Here is a 21,358-nt window from a genome sequence, read left to right on the forward strand (position 1 = left end):
CTCTCTATGAACTTGCTTTCATTAGCAAAAAGAACATTGAGAGGAGACATCATCTAGTTTTTCTCAAATGGTGAAAGGCACGGATAATACAAATGTAAGCACGCTATTTAATTTGACTGTGAACATAAAACTAAATGACATGAATACAAATTCAACAAGACTCAAGTGATACCAGGGATCAAGAGATGTTTTTTGTTCCACAAAGTAACTCATATGTGGAACAGACTCCCAAACAAAGTAGTTAATGCTGTGTCAATTAACTCCTTCAGAAAAGAGCTAGATAAATATCTAGTTAGGAGCAGGATTGAATGTTAGAGGGATAATTATGGAGAGAGATAATCAAATACTCTGCAGACCATGATTATTCCTGTGCTGTTACAACCAAGTAAGTGTCATTTGTCAAAATCAAACAGCTAAAGTTGAATAGTGCAGATGTGGAGATGCATGCGTATTTAATTAGATATTCAGTAAATAGAATTTTGTTTGAATATTTTTGGGGCCAGGGAAAAAGTTTACAAAGTGTTCAAAGAAGTGGTTAGGATCAATGATAGAATGGGTTACACGTGGTCAATGGACGAGCTGAACAGACTTTAAATGTTGGCAATAATCCACAAATAATCACTGCATTAATGCATTGATTCTGCTCAGTGTGTCTTCCTTTATTTTTCTCTCTCATTCCTTAGATTTTTTTATTTTCCTCTCTCTTCATATCACCTTTAATTGGAAGCTACCATTGCTCCTCAGTCATCTGGGGAGACATCGATCCAACCTTGGTGCCAACAGTAATTACTTCACTTTACAAACAGTTTGACAAACAGCTCATGCCAAACTGCATTACACAGTCACATGACAAGGATTTGACCCATCGGTCATCATGAGTTGTACATTTTTGTTCAAAGTATTCTTACCTAACTAAAGACTGTTTTGCAAATTGTTTTTCCAATATCTCATGTAGGTATAATAGATAATTGATTTGAAAAAGCAGGGTGAACTTACAGTAAAACTTACTTTTAACTTACAGTATTTTTCCAATTACCTCCTTTATTGTTGCAGTTAGACGAAGCCTGTATGATTATTCTACATGAATTTGCAAAGTATGACAAGCAGGAGACCTGTCAGGTAAGTAAATGAATACTTCGACCTCGAAGAAATTCACTGCTGAATGCTGCAATTCACAATAAGTTTGGAATTTTAAACAAATTTTTTAAAAGTTGGAATTAATGTCATGTATGTTACTGTAAGTGAAACAACGTGATTATGTGATGAATAATAATTACGAGCAAGGAATTCTTAAATATTGTACGATGCCACTGTACTTTAGTCATATAATACAGTAAAGACTACAGTTTTCGGTGCACAAAATCATTATTTACTGTTATTTATGTTATTGATAATATTAGCGATCCCTGGATTGATTTTAATATGTGGAAATACAGCAATAACTCACTATCACTAGTAGCATTAAGTCTCTGTGTAATAGAATAACTTTAATAAAATCTAAGTAGATATGCAATCAGTAGAATAACTCTGCAATAACACTTAGAATTTCTTCCCTTCATAATTACTTTGGGCTGGATGGAGTGGGAATTCTGCTTATTCTCTATTGTAGTATAGCCCCAATTGAGTAAAATTTGAATGGTTTGCCAGCACAATACATTTCTGGGTCACCGATTCATAACCATAATTCCTCACATTGCTAAATGTGCAAACTCAGCCAACCCAGATCAGGAGAAGGTGTCAAGTGAAAGCTATACACTTCCTCCACAGGGAGGAAAAGAAATTTGAAGAGCGATTAATCGCAGACTACTAGTACTATTTTGACAGAGGAATAATAGCAGAGGGCTTAGAATTTTATATGGCAAGAGTGACCTAAGAGAATGATCAAGCAATAATAAATTGAATACAATAAAGAAAATGCAAAGTGGGTGGATAAATCTTGAGATTATTGGCTGAATATATTGTATGTGATATTTAATTGTACTTATGCAACCTCAGAACAGGCTATGAATTAAATATTTTACATTACTACTACGAGTAACCCCTCATGTGCTTGTGTGAGCTTCCTGCTTCTGATGTTATAATAATCTTTGCATTTAATATAGTGCCATATCATGTTGTCATGACGTCTAAAAGCACTTTACAGGATTTTACTGTGAAATGTAGTGACCAGATGAATGTAGCATTCATTTTGTGCATAGCAATGTTCCACAAACAACCATGAAGTGAGTGAGCAATTTTATTTGGGGGACTGTTGGCCAGGACAGCAGAAGAAACTCCCTTCTTTTTTCAAGCAGTGCCATTAGATCTGAACCTGAACAGCTAGACGGCATCTTGGTTTAACATCCCATCTGACAGCTCTAACCATGTATCCCAACTCCAGCACTGCATTGGAGTGTGGGCCAAGACTGCAAGTTCAAAGTCCTGTCTTCAGAGTTTGGACATTTTTATTGTAATATTAGACTTTAAAGCTGCTTTCCAACCAACAAAAACATTGTATTCCTCTTCCAAAACTGACAGAGGAAGGAAGAATTCAAAGGAGATATATTAAATCTTGAAGTTTTGTATTCTTAGAATATTTTAAAGAATAGTGCGTCTTAAAATACATAATCCCCGTGTCCTAACCAACATGGCTGTGTGGACACATTACCAAATTGGCTGGCACATTCACTTACAAATATATGCAATGAATCTTGTGCTGTGCTTTGAGACTTCCTCCCAACATGAAAGGTGCAATATCAAATGATTATAATTATAATTAAATGATTGAAACATAATTGCACGCTTTATAATTTCAGATTAGCAAACAGCATTTCGGCATGCACTGGCTAACTTGAGGAATCCCATGTACGCAATGGATTTGGAGCATCTGTTAGCCAGGTATTGCAAGAGTGCAATTATTATATTAATCGGGTCCTAATCCCTGACTGTTCAGCCTTTTGGGATGTCCTCCTGATGTGAAAGGCGCTTTACAAATGTAATTTTGTATTGTATTAGCAGCCAGAATTGGCACTCAATTGTTTGACATAGATCTATGGCCATGATTCTTTGCATCATCAGTTCCCAACTTCTGCCATGTGAAAGGGACAACTAGTCTGATTAAAGCTCTCTGGGTCAACTGCACCGTCAATGAGACAGTGCTGCACTTGCACAGAACAATTTCTATATAAACGTATGATCCTGTTCTTACAATCAGACTTAATTTGTCTGGAGTCTAAATGGATGACAAGCATACTTTATTTCATGCTTGAGCAAGGGTCGGGTATCTGCCCCTGTTTGAGTCACTCACTATTTCACCAGTTCACGATCCATTTAGGGAATCCTTTGGCTGGGAGCTTGTATAATAGGATAGTGAATTGATGCTGACATTGGGTTATTGACAATGGATATCATATTATCGAATAATGTTGTCATAGTTTTCAACAATGATGATGTTACAAGGGCTGGAATTGATTTAATCCTTTGTTACACTGAACATGTTGGTGGAGTGCCCAAAACAATTTACAGGGATGTGAATGGATAACCATATTTACATTTGCTGCTCACATAACTTTGTGTAGCTGATCTCTGTACGTGTGGCCTCAGAAAGTGAGATCTTTCAGATTGCCAAGAACTGCTGGGGACATTCCTCTCTTTCTAGTTGCTAACAATAGGAGAGCAATTCAAATGGCCAGATTCGTAAATACCTGCCTGAAGCAGAATCGATGCAAGGCTTTCCCTTGGAGGTCGTCTCACTTACATTGGTAATGATCTGCACTAGCAATGTTATGTTGCACTTTTGGCTCTAATGTACTGACAATTCAGCACATATCAAAGATATTTTACCAAAACAGCATTAAATGAGGGTTCTAAAAACATCTTATTTAAAAGGAAGATGTGAAACGCAGGTTCAAACTATATTTTTACAGGACTGGAACATGGATTTTGTAATATTTTAATATTATTGTTTTGTAAGTGCTTTAAGATATCCTTCCGACAAGAAATACGCTATGGAAATCTAAATTGTATTTCACCAGTAACACAATAATGTGTCTGGTTACACTGGGTAGAATGCCCTTATTGCCACCGTATATGATAAATGTACCGTTGCTGGTTTGCTGTTGAACATTCTGCACCTGGGGAGTTTGTTTCACACATCCCAGCTGCACTAATTTATTAATGTTCAAACTTGCACAAAAAAGCATATTTTGCAAACACAGCTTCTCAGAAGAAATGAACAAGGAGTTCGGCCATATTGTGATTGATGAGTTATACCATTTTGATACACAAGCTGTCAAGTTGTATTTGTACAATTTAAATTCCTCAGCATGATTTGAAAGTCTATTCCACGTTATCTAAGTGGTCCGATATTACCTCAAAAATCTGCAACCTCGCATAACATACGGTCTAATATTAAACATGCAGTACTCTGCAGTAAACCACTGGTACTTTACTCTAGCCATCTCCACAATGAACGGTAAGATTTAAATTCTAATTTACTTAAATTACATTCCTGTTTTTGTCAGCCGGGTGTCTTGACACATGCAAAGACCCATCACCATGCTTAAGAGTATCCAAACCAAGTTGAGATTTCCACGTATCTCACCTACATATGCAAATCCCAGAGAAAGATTGTTGGAATCGAATGCGCACTCTCTCCCAGGAGGGATGCATCCTGCTTACCTAATTCCGGAAAGTATTAGATGTCAGTTGGCAAGAGCCAGGGGGTTTGAGAACTCCAGAGTGTGTTCATTTCCAACCGATCTCAGTTGTAGTCATCAGGGCTGATACTCCTCTGGCCTCAAATTGTATAGCAATGTCAAGCTGTATAAACGGGTCAATATAAGTAGATCCCATCAACAGATAATGTGTGCTTCTCCTGGCATTCCTGCACTCCTGAATCTAATATAAGATTCCTTAACAAAGTTTGTTTAAACCAAACACATTTTATTCCTTAAAACCAAAATGCATATGGGCTTTTTCTATGGATCCCAAATGGTGGAGACTGGACTGTTGGTAGCAATGATAAATTGCACTTTACAATATAATACAAAATTACATTTATTCACGTTGTGGGGAAGTCCCAAGGCACTTTGTAGCAGAAGGTCAACAGCCATCATTAACAGACTTGGATGAACTGAAACTGCACTGGCGGGGAGCATCTTGCAATGGTAATAGTTATTGAATATCCAAGAATAGGAATTTTAATACCCACAAATAGGAATGTGTAAAGGCATTACACTTTTTTTTAAATGCAGATTTCTATTGTGTCTTGTATAATAGATAGAATCACATACAGTGCAGCATAAATTGGTTACAGAGAGCAAATCCTCTGGGATGCTGCCACAGGATGATTATAGGTAGGAAGATTATTTAGGAGGAATAGTGAGAGAAGCGTTGTGGCCTTTGATCTTTATTCTTTCCCTGTTGTTAGCCGTTTTGCTTGCTGTGCGATCTCTGAGCTCTTCCTTTACCAAGCACTTTTCTTCCCTGCTTATACAAAGGGCATCAGCAACATCCCAGCAGCGAATAGTCTGGGTTAAATCACCCTTTAAAACCAATAAATACTTTGCTGCTACATAACAATTGGCTGACATGAGGAAATGATGAGATTGATTTTTTTAGCTGTCCTTGCCCTAACAGGAATGTACCAAGACTTCACTTTATATTCTTTGTTAGTGAGAGAAATGTTTGTTTCACATTTGCCTACAAAGTGCAGTCAATACACTGTACAGTAAATCCCGTGAAGCATTTTGAGAAGTCCCCTTGACTTGAAAGATGATACATCAAGTGCAAGGATTATTTTATTTTTTTATTACGTGATGCAGCAGAACTTAAGTTTAAGTCCTAGTGATGTAGGAGTTATTCTCCACATACCAATAGATGCAAGGAAACCTTGTTATAATGCAGGTTTCGGGTCTAATCTCTGATTCAAATTAGAAATTTTACATGCAAAGAATCACAAGAACATAAATATTATCATGGATATATGACGGAACACAACTCCAACACGGAACACAGCGCTCTGTAGCTTTTGACTTAAAACCTGCAGGAATGATATTCCAAATCTCTTAACAAGTTCTGAAAGTGGGACCTACTGCCTCTTATTTATTTTATTCATGATTCATAATATTTTTACAATGTGAAAATCTGACTTTGGTGTAGTTTATAGTCCATAATAAATTGAAGAAAAAAATTGGAAGCGTTGACAATGTATGTAATAGTGTATTTCTTGGCAAGAAAATGTTACTTTTTAAAATGTTACAGCAGTAAATTAAATGCTCAAATAAAAATAAAATAGCAGCATTTTAAACTCCTAAAATATACTATAAAAAATTAGAACAAATAAAGTGGAAGTCACTTTGCATAATTCATTGCTTTTTAATCTTTTACTTAGGTTTAATTTGAAAAGGAGAGATGGGCTTGTGGACTACTTAAAATTTGTGGAAAAACTGCAAAGCAGATCAAATCTAAGTCTATTCAACAAGATGCTTCCAAAACTAAATCACAGGTAATTTCTGCAAACAAAATATATATGGTAAGGGCATTGCAAATACCTTTTTCCAAACAGTAGACAGCCTTCTAATAATGCCAGAAATGGTGGAAACATGGTGAGGTGGTTCAGTGATGTGTGTGTGTGTGTGTATGAACTCTGTCAGTTGTTAAAAAGAAGGAAAGTCAAAGGAGAACATGTTCTGTTCAAACTTTCCCACTGAAAAATAAAATATTCCTATTTAATGTATTCCATCTGTAGCAAGGAATCCTTGCTTTTGGTGCGTTCATGGGGCCATCTCCTCCCCAGCTGTTAAGCTGCTCCAATGATGTATGTGTATGTTATAGAGAACAGACAGATGCTTCCCAGAGGATTCAATGATCCAGCTGGAGAGGTGATCTGAGCTTACATGATACCAGGAAACTACATCATGTGTTTAATATTGTTACACACTCCTCATGTCTGTGCTTTCAAATCAGGCAGTTCCTGATCATCTGTCATACATGTCCAGACACACATACAACTACATTAATCTATAATAAAGCTACTCTAGGATGCCCAGGAATTCTCCCTATAGCACAAATACTAAGCAGCCCGGAACCCAAAGCGAAAGTGCTTGGAACAAAGCAAGGATTTGTTAGTACAAGTAGGCTACAGAATCTTATGCAGATGATTTTTTAGTGGGACGAGTACTTTGAAACTACAGACTCTCATGTTTAGGTGGAAGCTTGGCTCCAGCTCCTTTCCCACATTAGGGTTTGTCTATGTCTAATATATTGTAATGGTGTGGTGTCACCTGCAATACATTTCCAACAACAAAATGGCAATAGTATCAAAATATGTGTGTAATCTTGCATTAACACTCAACACTATCAAGGACTAAATATTTGCAGGAGAAATCAAAAGTGAAATGGAGAAAATCGATAATATAGATTTACCTACTTCCGGGCAACTTCTAAAATGTTCCCTTTGTAAGGTTTACAGCGCTTTAAAGTTTAATGAAGGTTTTACAGCATTACAGACAGATAGATAGACACATAGACAAGACAGACGCAATCATTGGTGATAGGTGAAAGTTTGCTGACAGGTTTCCCGTTTCCCTCATCTTTTCCAGGCTTTATGCTGATGGTGAAAATCCCCGAGTCTATAAAGATGGTCTGACGGCTTCTGAAGCTGAGGTTTGCTTGTTAAAACAGTGTCACAGGCTTTTCCTTCAACTGTTGACAGCATTCAGGTAGCTCTTTTTATGTTTACAAAGGTATTTTAGAGAATTAAAAAACTTGTTCCAAGTATCTTCAAAATTGATTGCTCGCTCTTTACATCTGTTTTCATATCCTGCAAGACTTCCTTAAACAGCTTTTACTGCGAAGGCAAAATAAGTTGGTTTTGTTACTGTGTTGTGGAGCTATTTTTTTCTCTGCTGGCCATATGGGAGGTAAGAGCTTCCTGCACACACATTACTCAGTCGTCAGCTAATTTGGCTTCCCTCATGTTGATCAGCGTTTTGAAGTGTCAGTAAAGCCTTATCATTGAAGCCAGCCAACAGCTATACACCAGTGCAGTAAATGCGAAAGCACTGACTGGCCAACACAACCCGTTGGTTGGGATTTAATCCAAGCATTGCGTTAAAACAGCTTTACCATACCTTGATAATCCCGGGTGTGATTTCCTTTGGGACAATGCTTCATGTTTCCACCAAGACCTTAGAAATGGAACTGTACCTCTTTCAACACACTGTCATTGAAATTCTGTTTTCTACTGATGTTAAACTTCATTATTTGCAAAAAGTTTCATGTTATTCTAATAATGTGCAATGGTGTGATGAAAAGCTAGGGAAAGTTAAATTATTTTAGCATATTTTTAATTAATATTGAAGAATTGTATCTATGACTTTCACAGAGAATCGACACCTTTACTATGTCATTGTATTTTTTCCTGAAATGTAATCCTACAAAATGTAATCAATATACCACTCAGTGATGAGAAAACAATCTTACTATTTTAATATTCAACAAATGATAGACAGCACTGAGGATTTACCCCTGGATGAGGCATGTAATCCTTGATAATCCTGAAATGGTATATTGGTAATTAAGGTAGCACTTTCACTAAGACGCTTTGTTCTTAAATCAAAATCTTCTCTGTAGGTCCAAATGGACGTCAACATGTCCCTCATGTAGATTATGATTTGCACCAGTGTGCTGACAATTTTTGCATCAGCAACTTCATTTACTGGTATTACTAAAACTACCGAAATACCTTACAGAAGCAAAATTATTGTCATGATCACTTTTGGATTCCCGAGGAAAACTCTTCGGCGAAGACCCAAGCAACGAGCCCTTATCTAGAAATGGTGGGCGCTAAAGCAGGGTATTAATCTCCGCACACCCCCTCCCCCCCCCACACACACACACAGACATTCATAGATCCATATGACTCACCAGAAAAGGATCACCCCGTCAGGAAGATGAAAGTATTGAGTAGAATTCTAGAAGGTCAGGATGGCCCTTGAAGTCATGCAAATATCCATCGTTATGCGTTGGATGAACCAATGCCACAGTTTTTGCCCAGCCCTGGAAATATATGAAGGGTCAAAAAAAACTCCACAATAGTTTAAATACAGACTACTCTCTCCAACGTTTTTACCTATTGTTTTCTTTGACTTGTGTCTGTACATTTCCAGTATGTTCTGTGAATGTGTTTAAATATCTGTCTTACATTCAAAGTGAATGTCAAATGTCAGTTAATCTGGTATGAATATATAACGGTGAAAGATGATGAGGCTCCTTTAAATTAATCCAACATAAAATTATACAAATAGATAGTCTGTGATAAGATCTGAAATGAATGAAAACTAAATGCATGTTTGATAAATCAAGACGTTTTGGATTCAACAAGATTGTACACACGAGCTCACAAGTTTAAACATACGAGATTCTTATTGTAACACAACCTTTACCGTTTCTACTTATTTAAAATGGTTAATTATGCCATAAACCATTGATAGAAGCTTGTGTTCTTAATACCTGTAGTCATTTTCTCCCAAAATATAGTAAGAACTGATATATTTAATCAAATAGAAAGTATTGACTGATTGCATCAGCCCGATCTATAGTGAACAAGGGCCAACAGGACTTAAGTGTTATTTTTTGAAATGGTAATGGCAATTGTACAGTGGAGAGCTAATAGTACTGAGTAATCTAATCTTACATATCTGCACTATTATGCGTGTTAAATGATTAGGTTTTTGCCAACCATGCAAAATAGGAATCATATTTTGTTGCTATCCATGGAACAAGTAAATCAGTATTTTTATGTGTATTGTAAATCATTTTCAAGGCACATTGAGATATTTGTAGCACAGTAACGTTGTACCTTCTAAAACAAAAGTATTATTTTCCAAATGCTTTTTCAACATTGGTAGCAGGTTCACGATTTGTTCCTGTAGGTATTTCTCTGCTCCTGGCAGAAAACCTGATTTTCTGAAGTGTGGGCGTGTTAACTATTGGGAATTTAATGAATCTTACATTTCCAGTTTCTTTTAGGAATGTTTGTAAAGGAATAATTGATTCACCCTTTACTTGTAGAAAAGCTGACATTTCTGACCATGAGACTGTCAGTTACCACGAATTTAAGGAAATCCTTGAAAAGGTTTTCCAAATTCAACTGACGAAGGATCAACTTGACACCATTGTGAACAAAGCTGGCTACCTGGAAAACAATTTGGTTGACTACCCCAAATTCCTTCTTCTCTTCCAAGATAGGTGAGCTCAACAACTCTGTGGGATGTTTCATATGATGGGATGACTTCTCATGTTAAGGTGCACAATTGCAATCTCCTCACCTCCTTGATTTGACATCTGCTCCCTCTGCCTACTTTTGAAAGAGGTGCCTGCAGTCTGGTCTGGAGTCGGGATATGTTTGGCTCTGTTTGGCTTTGGCTGCTGCACATTCTTGTGGATGAAGAACATCTTAATCTGTGACTTCATCATCATAGAATCATAGAATTATCCAGCACAGAAGGAGGCCATTCAACCCATCGTGCCTGTGCCAGCTCTTTGAAAAGAGCTTCCAAATCAATCCCACTCCCCCACTCTCTCCTCATAGCCCTGCAAACTTGTCCTCCCCAAATAATTATCTACTTCTCGCTTAAAAGCTGTTATCGAATCGGCTTCCACCAATCTGGGAGCAGTCGTAAAAGCTTCTCAAGGATTTCCATCCTTGATACTAATTCTACAAGACTTCCATATTTTCAGCGACTAGTAGTTTCACATTCAATTTCCACATCAGTTGTAAGTGTTATTAATATTATTATTTAAAGTTAACGCTGTACTGTGTAGTCTTTTTTGAACATCAGGCCTTTCATCTGGATAATTAACCCTTGATTATGATCTAGGTGATTGTGACGCTATCACACCCCCCCATCCTCACCCGACTCCACTGCTTCCCATCACACAGAGGATACAGTTCAAGATCCTCCATGGCCTCGCTCCCCCTAACTCTGCGAACAGCTAATCCCCTACCAACCTGCCTGCTCCCTTCGCTCAGCGGGTTCTGACCTGCTTCAAGTCCCCCGCCTCACCCGCCCCACAATTGGCGGGTGGACCTTCAGCCTCTCTGCCCCCGCTCTCTGGAACTCCGTCCCGCAGTCCTTCCGCCTCGCTCCCCTCTTTTACCTCCTTCAAGACCCATCTCAAGACCTTCCTCTTCGACCGTGCCTTCGATCACCTTCCTTCCCCCTCCCGCCCTCCACCCTCCCCCATCCTGACCCCCAGCTCGGCTCCGATACACAGATTGTCCAGCCTCTTGGGACGTGCTTCCGATATGAAAGGCATTATACAAATGTAATTTGTTGTTGTTGTTGTAGGTGGCTAATGTATAACAGTATCTAATGTATAATGCTTATATGTTAATGGTATTAATATGAAACATTTTTCAATATAGACCTAGCACATGTGAACTGAAGGAAGAAGTAGCCAGATTCTCTCTACGGCTGAAAGATCAGAATATTCGTGTGGATAGAATACGCTACATAGAAAGATTTGGAGGAGACCTTGCCAGATACAGCCACGCTCAGAAACAACGTCCATTACAGGAAGTAAAGTTACCATTAAACTTTTACATGCTTCACTAAAAGCCTTAATGTTAGTTTTAGCATTTCGCATTGTTTTTCAATTTATCAATAAAGTGTAACAAAATCACACAATGTAGTATCTAGATTTCACAACATTTGAAAGGTTACTACAATAAAAGTGTGTTTGTTATTTCATACTATAATATAATAAACAAGACAATGTAATTACAAGTAGTTCATGACACAAGCAGTAATGTTTCATATTTCTGCATTGAAAACATTTCCTATTTCTCCGAAATAAGATAGTGAATTTATACAATCTTGGGACAATGATAAAAAGCCCATTTTAAAACATCTATATTCTCAGATTGGATGTTTGTTTTCATGTTTTTAAATTATTGAATAAAAAAGATAATGACATTTATTAAACTCCATAACCCTGTCTTTACAATCCCCCAATAGAGAATATTTACCACAGTGCAAAGAAAAATGATGTTACAGATGTATGGTTCTATCACGCAGTAGACTTTCAGTGTGCACCTCTTTTGCTTTTAAAGCTAAAACAAAAATGCAGTTTGGTCTTACACATTTAGATAGTAGACTCTAGATTAGAATAGCGCATGGTGTTTAATTCATGTGTTGTGCCTCTCTTAGAAAGTGCATACCCATGAATAAATCCATTAGTCCTGGCGAAATATCATCTTTATACCACTCAACAGCAAAACCAGCATGAATAAAGTGTCGCATTGCTGCTCACCAGACATATGAGCAGGTTCATTTCTGGTGCAGCATTTTAGGATCCAAGAACCTGCGTTATTAATATTGAGACTGAAATACAGATTGGGATTCTATATTAGCACTGAAATTAAAATACGAGCGGTATCCAAACACATGGGTGCAATGGGGACATGGTGACAATTATAAAAAGAGATGCTCATTGCTTCAATTAAGGTGTTTATCAATCAAGGAGTTTTCAATGCTAATTATTTTACATTGCTGAATCCCAAAGATACCTCGAAATGATGGCAATGGAATTAAAGATTATCTCAGATGTAAACACTATAAATCCTTTCTGGAATGTAAGAGGTTGATTTTCATGAAGTTAATCTACAAGGATAAATAGAATTGGTTTAGATAAAGCTCAGAGGATTTTTATTGTCATTTATTGACAACAATAGTGAGGAATACGTGGGCAGTGAATTATTATTCTGGATGCGTACATATCAAACCAAGTTTGATACTAGTGCCTCAATCTGAATGTTAAAACTGATGGAATACAGTGCAGTTAATACCAACAATTAATCCACTAGCGGCAACGCATAGATTTAAATTTCTTGTAATTGACAAGTGCGTTCAGTGCTGATAAAGTGGGACATAATTATTATAACCTTTCTATCCTTTATTGCTTTTACCGTTTCTGTAATTACGCTTCACATCAGACCATAAGCAGTTACATTAACCGGCCTGCCACTTTGACCTTAGGGTTAGAGCAGAAAGACTAGCAACAAAGTGAGGCTTCAAATCAGTTTTTTGATTGAGTGCATAATGAGGCACTTATATTTGACAATGATTGGAGAGGGTTATTTTTTGCTGGCAACACAGACACAGTTCTTGGAATAAACCAACATCTAGCTCAATTAGTTGATTTAAATCTATCACAGAAAGGAATTAAGCAGGGAACCAATGTTATCGAAACTACATATATATATATATATATATATATACACACACATATAATATATATGTAATATATATGAAAGCCAGTAGCAGATCTAAAACAGTAACTTGAATTTATATAGGTCCTTCACATAAAATAATAAGTTGAAGATCTTCACAGAATGGGATTGGAAATGGAGCAAATGGAGAGGGGAGAAGGAGGAAGAAACATAAGAGTATAGGAGGAACCTTTTTGGTGAGAATGTGGATCTCACTGCTGGAAGCTGGGGTTCAAGCAGAAAGCATTTAAGAAGAATTATTTAAGAAGAAACTTGATACATGCCTGAGAGAGAAAGGAATAGAGGGGTGTGGGAGTATGGACGAGAGTGCTACCACTGCACCAGGCTGACACATCTGCCTACTTTCAGATGACAAATTGTAATATACCGAGTCTAATCCAAACGTGTAGACGTTTGATGCTTCTTTATGCAAGGTATCTTAAGCAATTGTGACAGCTTTTCAATGTACTAATTATCTTCTGTGTATTGACATTTTCAGCTGCGCACAATAGTTCACAACCTCCTGCAAAGGAAACTACGTTCCTTTTGTAAAGTTTTCGTAAATGTGTGCAAAAATGATGCCTGCACAGCAGATAAAGAGAAGCTGGATAGTGTACTACTAAGGTAACATTTATAAGATATAAATATACAAAATACAGTCAATCCACTTTACAATTTATTCTGTGAAGCTCTTTGAGACGTCTCAACGACGCGATAAGGGACCATATCAAATCCAAGGATTATTATTATATAATTGCTATCATGTAATATATAATTATTATAATATATTAGTAATAATTATTCTTATATAATATACTAATAATATCATTATATTTTATCAATATTATTATTGCCCACCTAAATGTTCTTGAGATTGTTCTAGCCATTTAATTATTTACTTCCATGAACGTTGGAGCTTGATTTTTGAATGTTTCTTGTTATTGTACTGAACCCTTGGTGCTGATGCGATAGTGAAATATTCATTTAGCTGCTGCTCGCCTAAAGCCCAGTGTAATCCTTTCAATGTATAGTGTTAGCAGAAAAACCTAGTCCCTTACTAATGGAAGATAACTAAGTTTACACCTGATGAATCACAGGCCAAGGAGTATGTTTCTTTAAAGAATTTTCCTTTCTTTCTACCTGTACCTGGAGGGAGGCAATATCACAAACATTAATTGCCACTGTGCCCTTTACAATGGCTGGGGATTGCTTTTGTACATCGCTTTACAATTCCTGGCTTAGGTCATTGAGTAATCGTACACTGAATCAAATTCAAGTGAGCGACAGTCTTTCAGAAAAATCTAGATAATTTGCTTAAAACTTGCTCTGAACTTAATTTTCACTTCAATTTGTGTTGAGGTAGCAGTACTGATTACTGTTGAATTTTACATGTTGAATATGTGTTTAAACACACCAATCCAAGGTCATAACTTTAATCAGAGTAAAGGATTCCATCACAGAGCTCTGTGGTTATTAAACAAGGCAATTATTAGTATTAGTACTTGTGTTATAGACATTTGCAACTCAGTCTATACTGTACCATATAATTGTTGGTTAAATTAAGATTTAAATGATTTGGGAAAATACACAATGTTTGTAATACATTTGCAACAGATATGATGAAAATACAGTCATTCCTCTTGGAATTTTACCACAAAGATGCAGTAACTATTGATTCAAACACAAGAAGCATACATTTAATTATTCAAAATGATAGCTGTATCCCACTGTTAATTCAAATTAGACTTTAAAGTTCATTGTTCTGAACAATGATGGCACCTTTGCCATTTACAGAAATGTTTTACTTTAAATGATATGAGCTATGTTTTTTGTTAAACCTGTATTTGTTAGTCGCTGAACAAATTAAATAATAATAATAAATAATAATCCTTGCATTTGCTAGAGCACCTTATCACATCATTGAGACAAGCTAAAGCACTTCACAGGATTTTACTGAAATCTTATTTTTCCTTTTAGAATGAATATTATACTCCTTCCTATGGAACTTGAAAAACTGTGGCATAGTTTGCCAATCAGCTACCCTGTGGAGGCAATCTCTCTGCGAAAGCTACTCCGACATTTCAGCAGATGTAAGAACGTTAGGGAATCAGGTGGGTAAATGGTAAATGGTGTTGAAGTCATTTCCGAGCATTTGAAAGATTTGAAAAGTCTGGAAACAATGAGAAAACTGGATTAACCGCCCCTTCCTTCCCCATCTTCAGGTCGCACCTGAAGTCCTTCCTCTTCGACCGTACCCCACTCCCCCTGGCTCGGTGTCATGCTCCCCCACTGTCAAGTGCTCTGGGACTCTGTGTGAGGTGCACTATATAAATGCAAGTTGTTGTTATTTAAACAACGTTTTGAACTGTCGTTTTCATCCGAGCGTAGATGGAAGAATGCAAAAGGAAAACACAAGATGGTTCCACAGTGCAGTTTGAAACCTGTCCTGTTACCATGGAGTCACACAGGAACACTTCTTTCATGACATCAGAAATTAATCATTGTCCCCTTTCAACAAAAGAACTATTTTTAACAAAAAGGGAAAGAGCCAAAGTATGAGCACAATCAAAATTTATAAAACAAAAGTAGTTCATACACTGTAGATGAAACTTATACAGGAAGAGCGCTCATTGTATTCCAGATCACTAAGGATGATGAATATGTTTGAGTAAAATTAATTAGAATTAGGAGGCAATGCATGCAGGAGCCATCCTCACATTAATCTCTGATACAATTACCAGAACAAACAGAAAAGTTTAGAGAGGATTTCTTATGGTGTTTATGTAATTGATGCAAGTAGATTATATGGCATTAAAGTTAGCACATTTTTGAGCAACGCACAAGGTATTTTCCTAGCCTTAATAAGTGCTTCTTGAATTATTTCTGCAAAAGTGATACAACTTAACTGCTGATTAGTCTTGTTGAAGGCCAATAAATAAGCTGAACAGGTCTACAATCCTGAATAGATAAGCCTAACTCAGAAGCCAATTACCAGTGTTGTTTTTGTGACCCTTTCAATTTATGGTACCGTGACTGACAACTGACTGGTCTTCAGAGCAGTACTGTGCAGTCCACCACCACCACAACTTGCATTTATATAGGGCCTCTCTCGCAGACTGTTTGTGGGACGCTGCTATGCGCAATTGGCTGCCGCGTTTTGTCCACAAAATATACATTCAATTCATTTTACAGTATATTCTGTGAAGCGCTTCGAAACATCTCGAAGACGTGATAAGGTCCTATATCAAATGCAAGGATTATTATTATTTGCTTTTCTAACTTTGAAGAGGTTGCAAACTAGCAAATATGTCGCTCACCTCAATGTATTGACGGATTTATCTTTTATTCTGAAACATTCACAGGAGGCAAATATCTGCAGGAAAGCCCTGTGTTCCTCACTTTGAATAAACTTCGGCGAGACATAGTCGACCACTGGAATGATCTGAAGTCTGTCCTTAAGGAGCGAGATCCATGCGGTACAGGGAAGGTACCATTTAGAGATGTCCAGGCTCTTTGCATAACTCTGAAGTTGAATGTTCTGCCAACAGAGATCCATAAATTGTGTCAAGCTTTTGATCAGAATAAAAATGGAGAGTTTCATTACATTCCATTTCTGAAGTTCTACGTAAAGAAAAAACAAGGTAAAAGCTTGACATAATCAACTGACTAAACGACCATTCAAACTTATATCATTTAGTTTTGCTAAGTGTATCACTTAGAACTTCACAAAATCACACTCACTTTTCCCTTCCTTGCGGCAAATACTTGTAAAATGTTACTTAATTTTAAAAAAAAGTGTAAAGTGTGAATTTAACCCATTGAGTGTGTCTGTTCCTAATGGTTGCATTTTATAGGATGGGTTTGGTTTTATAGGAGCCAAATGATGTCAATGATGGGCACTTCTACAACTGATTGACACTCAGGAATGAGGACCTTACAAGTTCAGCTTAGCAATAGTTACATTGAGTTGATAAACTACACCCAGATATTGATCATTCTATAACAAAAAAAGGAAAATAATTTAATATGGAAAAATCATGTCAGTAATTTTGAAGGACTTCTGTGAGATGAATATAACATGCCAAATGTAAATGAGTTTAGTTTCTTAAATATAAATGTATTTGGTTCTTAGAAAAAATATTACACTAGTTGTTTTAATTTCATCATTTTAGATTAACTATAAGCAATTATTTTGTAGTAATATTGTGTCAACTTTTTTCCATAATCTGTATTTTCATATTTAACACAGGGAACCGAGATTTTACATTATATTTCAGTGGTCTCCCACTTTCAACTACCTGCATAGATTTCAACTACTTTCTATACTTCATAAACAGCATGTGAGCTACTTCAGATGTGTAACTCTATGACTTGCACACAGCCTTAGTTTTAAGTCTCTTTAATGCAGAAGTATATTCTGCCACGGTTGCAAATTTGGTACCTCTGTGATGTGTTGCGGGTGAAAGGAGGAAATCTACTTTTGCTAATGAGGCCATAGTACATCATTGAAATGTGTTTTTTTTTAATATCAAGTTGAAATTGAGTCACCAAGATAGAAAATGAAACTACAGTTCTAATTTCTGGCCTGAAGATTCTCAGAAAGGGCAACCATTTTTTTCTGGAGAGTAAGTGAAAGCTGCTAAACAAATGACATTTACAGCTTAAAATCGAATTAAAATAAAAGGATAATTATAATTGTGGTATGAAGAGATTATAATAATAATAATAAATAATAATCCTTGCATTTGATATAGCGCTTTTCACGTCTTCTAGACATCTCTAAGCGCTTCACAGAATAGACTGTAAAGTGAATTGACTGTATATTTGTGGGCGAAACACGGCAGCCAATTGAGCACAGCAGTGTCCCACAAACAATCGTGGATTGAGTGACAAAGTGTTGTTTTTTTCCTTGAGGGATTATTATCAGGCGTGTAGAGTAAGGAAACTTGCCCAAGGTTTCACCCTGCCAGGAATCGAACCCAGGTCTCTCGCTTGCGAGGCAAGTGTTCTAACCACTGAGTTACAGGACTCCACAGAGTGTAGTGTAATTAGCGGCTATATACAGAAAGTAATCAACTCAGAGAATGTATACAATTCTCTGCTACCTGTAGTTATTTGCGGCCATCATAATAAGGTAATTACCCTATTCAGTAACTTATAGTTAAATATCCCGTTTATTTCTGATGCCCGATCCATAATCTCTCTAGAATTTTTTTAAAATAAAATAATATTCAGAAATTTGCAACAAAAATATAAAGGCGGCAAGAAAGAATACAAGAAGGATGAGTTTAGATTTCTTTAACTTAGAACATATATATTATACATTGTCTTACTGTACCCATCTCCCTGAACCCATCATTTTGTATTCATTAGAATGAGTTTCGACATAACTGGATAATATTTTTAACTCTTAGATATCACTAAAATAAAAATTACTAACTATTGAAGAACTAAATGTTAAAACTGGTTTCAAAAATAGAGTAATTCTACATGTGTGATGGTACATTACCACTACCTGACCTACTGGTGAATGAACTTTACTGATGGAACTGAAGGCAAAAGTTGCTGACGACAACGCAAAAACAATGTTCAGCTTTCTTAAGCAAATTTATTGGGGCACGATGTATTTATTATACAATGCAAATCTGACCATTGTAAATGAGCTTAATAATATGTTCACTTAATTTTGGATGGCTATATTTTTNAAAATGTTATGCTGCACTAACTTTGAGGTTTGAGTCAGCACCTCAAAAGTAGAACCAGGATAAAATGTACAATCAAATGATTTCAAGCATAATAACTCACAAACTCCCCCAGGCAGTGCATTTTCTATTAATACATTATTTTTTTNCAATGATATCAGCACAAAATGCTATCCTGTGGCTGTTCTATGATGAATGACTTCCCTTGATAGAAGTTTATCACATCAAGTTTGATGACATCAAGTTAAGTTATTTTAAAAATGAAACATCAACATAATTTGTGACATGCTCCACCTCTATTGGACACAGAAAGACTTGAAATAAACTAACTTTTCTATTCAGTTAGGCTTTTATACAGGAAGCTTCACACCTACAATAATAAATAGATTACAGGAGAAATCAAACATCACATAAATGATTGCGCTCATATAAAATAACCTTAGAACAAATAAAACCAATTACACTCCCATGAATCATATGAAGATTGCCACTGGTAGAGTTAGGGGAAAGGTTAGAATACCTCTTCAACGATTGAGGCTGAGACCATAACAACAACAACTTGCATTTATATAGCACCTCTCACGTAGGTTAGCGTCCCAGAGTGCTTGACAAAGGCGGAACATGAACCCAAGCTGAGAGAGGAAGGGGGGAGGTGACCGTAGGCACAGTCTTTCATTTAACTATTAAAAGAATTCCAAGAAATGTTATTTTACTTGTCCCCAAATCACTTGAAATTTACATTATCATTTACGAGGAAATTGGATATATAAAAGGGGATGGTGGAAGAATTGGGATTAAATTACTTAGTTCCAATGGATAAGTACCATTTAGCCTTAGTGTGCAGAATTATCTTCCCTTATTCTGTGCTGTAATTTCTAGGAATCTATCATATTACGTTGGTTATAAGTTACTAGAGTGTTGCTAATCATACTTAGAAGCTTCCAAAGCATTCAGCAAGTAAGTAACAAGAAAGGGATTCTAAGTGTAAATCAATTTAATAATAATAATAATCCTTGCATTTAACATAGCGCTTTTCACGGTGGGAGGTCGTCCCAAAGCGCTTCACAGAACACACTGTAAAGTGAATTGACTGTATATTTGTGGGCGAACGCGACAGCCAATTGCGCACAGCAATGTCCCACAAACAGTCGTAGATTGAAAATGACCAATTTATTATTGGTTTTGGTTTTGGAGGGATTATTATTTTACATGAATGGACAATATTATATGGTATGGCTGAATCCTATGCCACTAACTTTCAAACAACGAGTTGAAATTCTGCAGCTTTTGGAAATTCCTGAATTCAATATCAATTTTGTTAGTGAGATGACATCAGAGATGAAATATTGGATAATATATATATATACACATGCAGAAGATAATTTCTAAACCCGCCGATGTTTTCACTGGGTTTTTTTTAAGTTGGAATCTAGGTTTCACGTTAAGGAATTTTCAAAATATAAGGTCTTTAATTTTGAGACAATAGTCTTAAATTAAAATTTCAATTAAATTAAAATGTGATATTTTAATATTAAATTAATTTAATAGTCTATATCAAATTCAAGGATTATTATTATTATTATTTAAAGCTAACTTTTCTTTCAGTAACATGAAACAGAAAATCTGATTTGTACTCCCTGATCCGCAGCAGTTAAAACGTGATATCCCCAGCTCAGGATAAGGGGAGAACGACAAAATTGGGTACAGATTTTTTTAAAAAATGTTTCTTAAAGAATCAATCGCAAAACTGCTCTTTGGTTAAAATTAATAAAATGCTCCCAGCCAGATGTCTGTCACGCGTGGAAACCCATCACTATGCTTAAGAGTATCCAAACTAGACTGAGAATTCCCCATGCATGCTACTTGCACGTGGTAATGTGCGCGTTTGGAATGGAATGCGCACTCTCTCCCACTACCTCCATAATTCCTTGCTCGGTTGAACCATCTGAGAATTTTCAAGAGACCCGTTGGGAGCAGATCCGGTGTCATTTCGAATCACCGTGTTTATGCTGTCTGAGGTGCTGCCCCTCAGGATCCAACGAGGAGGAGGCAATGGTATAGTTTGCCTAAAATTGATCCGAAACAATTTTTTTTTATTTCCCGGACCAGTAAACTATTTGTTGCCTCCTCACCTTACACACTAATAATTCTTCAAAGATATTCTACAAGGATTGTAATGCCACCTAGAGGACATATTGTATCATCATAATAAATACGGTCAAAATTGAAGAACAATTTTTGCTTCATAGACTAAATGTCTCAGAGAATCTTCTGATCCTCACATCTAACATATTTAGATGTGGATTTAACAGATTCTTTATACTGCACAAATGCTCTTACTGACACACTGTCATCATAAGTTTGCACCAGAGGAATATGTGAGTCACCATAATCTATT

General features: G+C 36.4%; 2 protein-coding genes across 2 annotated transcripts in view; both read left to right on the forward strand.

The window, feature by feature from the left end:
* Positions 1–2,834, forward strand: part of LOC121849180 — a 28,302-nt gene extending 25,468 nt beyond the window's left edge. Inside the window, exons 12-13 of the mRNA XM_042335045.1 lie at positions 1,054–1,119; positions 2,796–2,834. Of these exons, the coding sequence (XP_042190979.1) occupies positions 1,054–1,119; positions 2,796–2,834 (105 nt within the window). The remainder of the gene's footprint in view (positions 1–1,053; positions 1,120–2,795) is intronic.
* LOC103179887 lies at positions 2,825–16,943 on the forward strand. Its single transcript, XM_007895396.2, has 8 exons — positions 2,825–2,877; positions 6,374–6,487; positions 7,584–7,703; positions 10,057–10,233; positions 11,414–11,567; positions 13,758–13,882; positions 15,236–15,369; positions 16,621–16,943. The coding sequence occupies exons 1-8, from the start codon at positions 2,843–2,845 to the stop codon at positions 16,914–16,916; spliced, it is 1,155 nt and encodes a 384-aa protein (XP_007893587.2). The 5' UTR covers positions 2,825–2,842; the 3' UTR covers positions 16,917–16,943.
* Positions 16,944–21,358: the final 4,415 nt, after the last annotated feature.

Source organism: Callorhinchus milii, unplaced genomic scaffold (assembly GCF_018977255.1).
Source record: "Callorhinchus milii isolate IMCB2004 unplaced genomic scaffold, IMCB_Cmil_1.0 Scaffold5, whole genome shotgun sequence".
Taxonomy (NCBI): Eukaryota; Metazoa; Chordata; class Chondrichthyes; order Chimaeriformes; family Callorhinchidae; genus Callorhinchus; species Callorhinchus milii.

What these genes read in the sequence shown, in the direction of transcription:
- LOC103179887 (XM_007895396.2), top strand. Translation starts at nt 2,843, where the DNA reads ATGTACGCAATGGATTTGGAGCATCTGTTAGCCAG. An exon ending in CTTCCAAAACTAAATCACAG is followed by an intron (nt 6,488 to 7,583) that starts GTAATTTCTGCA and finishes CATCTTTTCCAG; the next exon opens with GCTTTATGCTGATGGTGAAA. An exon ending in CAACTGTTGACAGCATTCAG is followed by an intron (nt 7,704 to 10,056) that starts GTAGCTCTTTTT and finishes CTTTACTTGTAG; the next exon opens with AAAAGCTGACATTTCTGACC.